Genomic DNA, 5330 nt, shown 5'->3' with positions numbered 1-5330 from the left:
AAAGTCAGCACTGAGCCAGAGTTCCTATGGGCTCCAGGAGAAAGAGAGCACGGTGATGCCTCAGTACAAGAAGAAGGAAGCCAAACATATGTGTAGGACCATGATAGCCACTAATGATAATTACACACACACACATATATATGAACAGCAAAGAAAAAAGAAGTGATAAACATAAATAAATATTATAATCAGTAAGGAACGTAAGTTTGTTATTGTACAGACTGAGTCACTTGTTGAGACATGTGAAGTTTATGCCTGCTGAAATGTGACCAGGGCATCATTTTCCTCACTGCATCCTTGAGTTCCTGGTTCCTCATGCTGTAAATGAGGGGGTTCACTGCTGGAGGCACCACCGAGTACAGAAATGACACCACCAGGTCCAGGGATGGGGAGGAGATGGAGGGGAGCTTCAGGTAGGCAACCATGCCTGTGCTGACAAAGAGGGAGACCACAGCCAGGTGAGGGAGGCACGTGGAGAAGGCTTTGTGCCGTCCCTGCTCAGAGGGCATCCTCAGCACGGCCCTGAAGATCTGCACATAGGAGAAAAGAATGAAAAGAAAACACCCAGATGCTAAAGAGGCACTGATCACAAGAAGCCAAATCTCTTTGAGGTAGGACTGTGAGCAGGAGAGCTTGAGGATGTGGGGGATTTCACAGAAGAACTGGTCCACTGCATTGCCTTGGCAAAAAGGCAGAGAAAATGTGCTGGCAGTGTGCAGCAAAGCATTGAGAACCCCAGTGCCCCAGGCAGCTGCTGCCATGGTGGCACAAGCTCTGCTGTCCATCAATTTCCCGTAGTGCAGGGGCTTGCAGATGGCAACGTAGCGGTCATAGGACATGATGGTGAGAATGAAATACTCTGCTGATAACAAAAGCAAAAAGCAAAAGACCTGTGCAGCACATCCTGAGTAGGAGATGTGCCTGGTGTCCCAGAGGGCATTGGCCATGGCTTTGGGGAGAGTGGTGGAGATGCAGCCCAGGTCGAGGAGGGCGAGGTTGAGGAGGAAGAAGTACATGGGGGTGTGCAGGCGGTGGTGGCAGGCTACGGCTGTGCTGATGAGGCCGTTGCCCAGGAGGGCAGCCAGGTAGATGCCCAGCAAGAGCCAGAAGTGCAGGAGCTGCAGCTGCCGCGTGTCTGCCAACGCCAGCAGGAGGAACTCGCTGATGGAGCTGCTGTTGGGCATCTGCAGTTCCTGGGCAGGGAGTCCTGTGCAGAGTGCAGAAGATAATGTCAAGATCATTCTCAGAGGCACTCCTTCTGCTATAATTTTATTTTTTTTTCTTTCTCTCTGCACAATGTTCATTTAGCTCCATAACTTCAATTTAATTTCATGAAGTTTAGCATTCCATAAGCAGAAGACGAGTATGCAGCTTATATATTTTTCTCATTTTTTAATCTTATCCCATCTCCCTGGATATTTTCATCTCTTTCCCTGTCTTTAACCCAACTGCTTTTAAAGCACCCAGTCCCATCCTATGTGCCATTACATTTCTGTTAGAGAAAGCTGCCCGACTGCAGGCTAATTTCATTATTCATGTCTGGAGAATACGACAGTATTGTATGTTTGTTCTATCCTTCAAGAGAGGAGAGGCTGAATGCACATTGTGTGACTGTTCACAGAATGAGTGAGAATAGTGTGAATCAGGACTCTCAGAGATGTGTTCTAAGTGAACAGCCCATCTAGATTTCTGCCTCCAGTCCTTTCCCTTCCCCTGCCTTGTCTCTCCTCTTGCACAGTGTCCTTAGAAACATGCTGGCATGCAGTGAATCTGTGAGTCCCCCGCCCCAGGCAGAAGCTGTGGCAGCTGAAGGCCCCTGCCCTGAGGGGGGAAGCCCTCATATGGAACAAGTCATTTTCATAATAAAGAAACACAGACTCCCTGCATCCTGATCTGCAATGGGAAGTCCCTGATTTAGTGATCCCTCCAGTAAAAGCAGCAGCACTGCCTGCAGCCAGAGACTTACCGTGTCTATGGCTGTGAGCAGTGTTCCTTCCGTGAGCTCACAGCCTGCTCACACTCCACATAGACTGTAACTCTCCTTCCTCTCTCTTCTATCCTCATGTCACCTGCGGATCATGCCCCCAGCCCTGCTGTGCTGTGCAGAAGAGCTGCTCCTGGGCACAGCTGTCTCTCTGCAGCACTGCCCCCTTGTAGGAGCTTCCTGTGTCCCAGGAGCCTGGCCCAACTCAGCAACAGAGGATGTGATTTTTTTTTCCCCAGGTAATCTCCCTTGAGATGTCCCTGCATCTCCATGGCCAACAGCTCCTGAAAAACAACCGTGTCGTGACTTTACTTTGAAATCTACTTAGTTAACCACCAAACGCCCAGTGGACAGTGACTAATTCCAGACATATGATTAGAGAGTGTTTGCTGAAACAAAAAGGACACACTGAGAAGGTCAGGAAGGGTGGACTTCCCCTGGGCAGGGCACTGATCCAGCTGAGGTAGTGCAGGCATTTCATCGCTAGTTGGAAACTCTGGGGCTGAAATCAGATTCTGCTCCCCACGGACCAACAGGAGTTTCAGAGATTCCTCTGGTTCAGTTCAGATGTGCACAAGGAGTTGCCTGCATGTGAGCTGCTGCTCCGAGTCCTTGGTCCTTCAGCGGGGAGTCAGTTGCCCACACACAGGCCCTGGGTGATGACCAAGGTACCTGGGGTGCTCCTGGATGTGTGCTAGTGCTTGGGAAGTGCGTGGGAAATCCCTGACTTAGACACCTCCTTTCCTTCCTGAGCATCAGCTGTGGGCCAGAGAGGGGATAAAGCATTTCTTGGCCATCCTAAACAACAAGAGGACCCTGCATTGAGTTCTCCTCTAAGACCCTTTTTCTGCCCTTCTCCATGGAGCATGCAGAGTTATGTAGCTGACTAAAGGGCTGAGCTCACAAAATGAGCCAGATCTTTCTCTGTTCTCCATCTGATGCATATTCTGCATCAGATGCATTCTTACATTGATGGCAATTTATGGCACTTGTGTGTCTTTTTTCACTTTTCTCCATGGAGCATGCAGAGGTATGCAGCTGACTAAATGGATGAGCTCTCCAAAGAAGAGGCAGATCTTTCTCTGTTCTACGTCTGCTGAATATTCTGGAGCTCAAGGCACGACAGAGCTAACACATCTGTATTGTTTAACAGAAAACACTTCAGTTTTCTATGGGCTCTCAAGCAAACGGTGTCAGAAGCAGCCACGTCATGTCATGTCATGCCAGTTCTCCAGGCTGTCCAGCACACTCACATGCAGCTGCAAATGCAGCACAGGGCCTTCAGGAAAGACAGATCCAGGAGTGTCTGTGCTGCTTAGTCAACTTGACGCCCCACAGTGGATCCAATGCCTTTGTGCCATCTTCATAAAGACCATGGATGCACTGAATCCAATGACCCATCCTGAATAGGTTGTTTTCTTCTGTGCTTTTTCACTAATGAGAACACCAGCACATGCTGGGCTAGAAAGCTTTGAAGAGTTGCAGACCTGAGGTCTTGTTTGGATCTCAGGGATGTGGTGAAATGGCTTCCAAAAGAGACAAGGAAGGGCAACTGCCCTTTCAGAGAGTGCACTGAGCTCATCTTGGGGGAGGCAGAGCAGCCAGGTCAGAGTGAATGGCAATGGCAATGGCAATGGCAAACAGAGGAGACCAACGGCGTCTGTTCCTGGCTTCCTGATCAGGAAGAGCAAGTGGAAGGTGCCCTTTACATGCAGATGGGAGCCTCGTGTTGTCAGGCCCGTGTCCCATTTGGGGGCTTTTTCCACTGCAGTGTCTGCTGCAGGGACAGCAGAGCAGGGCATGCACCATCCAGAAGAACCCTGGAGAGCACAGCTGGCAGCTTCTTGACCAAGCCATAGAGGAACCAAAGAGCAGAGGTGCTCTGCTGCATCTCATACTGCCAAGGAAGGGTTGATGGGGAATGTGAATGTGAAAGAGAACCTGGTCTGCAGTGGCCATGGGATGGTGGAGCTGAGGAATCTGAAGGGAGAGCAAATGAGAAGCTCACACCTTTGGGCTTCAGGAGAGCACACCTTGGCTTCTTCAAGTGTCTGTGGTGTACAGAACAGCAGGGAAAGGTACTGAGGGAATAGGGTCAAAAAATGTGGCAACTATCTAAGCAACTTGGCTTCCAAGCAGAATATTTCCATTCCGAGGAAGAGGAAGGCAAGTTAAGATGTCAGAAATCCTGCATTATTGTGAATTGATTGTGTTGCTCTAACCCAAACACAGAAAGGAAGCGTACAGGAAATGGAAACAAGAAGTGGCAGCAATGCAGAGACTTTGTCCAGTGTTCCTGAGATGAGTCTAGGAAAGTCAGAGTTCAACTGCAATTGAATGTGCCCAGGCATATCACAGACAAGAAGGGCTTGTAGAAATATGTAGTCTACAAAAGAAAGGCTAACGAGAATGTGGGCCCACAGTAGAATGGTGTAGGGAACATGGTGAGACAGGACATGGAAAAGTCTCTGATACTCATTTCCTTCCTGACCTCACGGTTTATTAGTTTGTCTGGTCTTCTTGGAATCCTAGGAGGCAGAGACAGGTGGGAATTGTTGGTGCATGGCAGATGTGTCCTTGGTGAAAAAAGAGGTGATCAGGGAATACCTAAGCAAGCAGGATTCTGAGTTGGACGAGACTGAGAGGAACCACAGAATCCTTGAATGGCTTGGATCGGAAGGACCTAAAAGACCATCCAGTTTCACCTCCCTTGCTGTGGGCAGCGCTGTCATCCAGTACATGAGGATGCTTGGGGCCCTTGACATCTTAAACTTTGCCAGGGATGGGGCATCCACCACTTCTCTGGGCTACCTGTTCCACAGCTGTTCCATGCCTCACAATCATGATCTTAGAAATGTTAAGAATTCCTTCCAAATGTTTAATGTTAGTATCTCCTGTAATCAATAACTATTCTTCCTTGTTTCAGAATTTGGAAATCTGGTAAGAAATCAAGTTTCCAGTTTTTTAATATGAAGAAGATAATGGGTGGAAGATGGAGGGAAGGCATTATCCAGAGCATTGCCTCTACAGTTCAGATCCCCAACACAAGGCTGATGAGAGCAAGACAAAGTGAGTTTGGGAAGGTTCACTCAAGGTGACTGGGGATGGAGCACTTCACATGTGAGGAGAGACTGATGGAGCTGGGCTTGTCCAGCAAGGACAACGGAAGCCTGATGGGGATCTGTCCACACAGTGACAGAGCAGAGCTCATTAGGGGACATCCTGGGTCAATATCAGTTCCAAAGTGTTGCTTTAAATTCCTGTTTAAACTGAACAATAACTAACTAAATAAATAGACTTCATTAATGCCTGTCGTTCTCTTCCTCTTTTAGATGTCTCCAGATAC

At 48.6% G+C, this 5330-nt stretch overlaps 1 protein-coding gene across 1 annotated transcript; it reads right to left on the bottom strand.

The window, feature by feature from the left end:
* Nucleotides 1–209: 209 nt before the first annotated feature.
* On the bottom strand, nucleotides 210–1184 carry LOC149914494 (olfactory receptor 14C36-like). Its single transcript, XM_090126381.1, has one exon. The coding sequence runs from the start codon at nucleotides 1182–1184 to the stop codon at nucleotides 210–212; it is 975 nt and encodes a 324-aa protein (XP_089982507.1).
* Nucleotides 1185–5330: the final 4146 nt, after the last annotated feature.

This window comes from Phasianus colchicus, chromosome 29 (assembly GCF_987193195.1).
Source record: "Phasianus colchicus chromosome 29, bPhaCol1.hap1.1, whole genome shotgun sequence".
In the NCBI taxonomy this organism is placed as follows: Eukaryota; Metazoa; Chordata; class Aves; order Galliformes; family Phasianidae; genus Phasianus; species Phasianus colchicus.
This window is presented reverse-complemented; position numbering and strand designations above follow the sequence as displayed.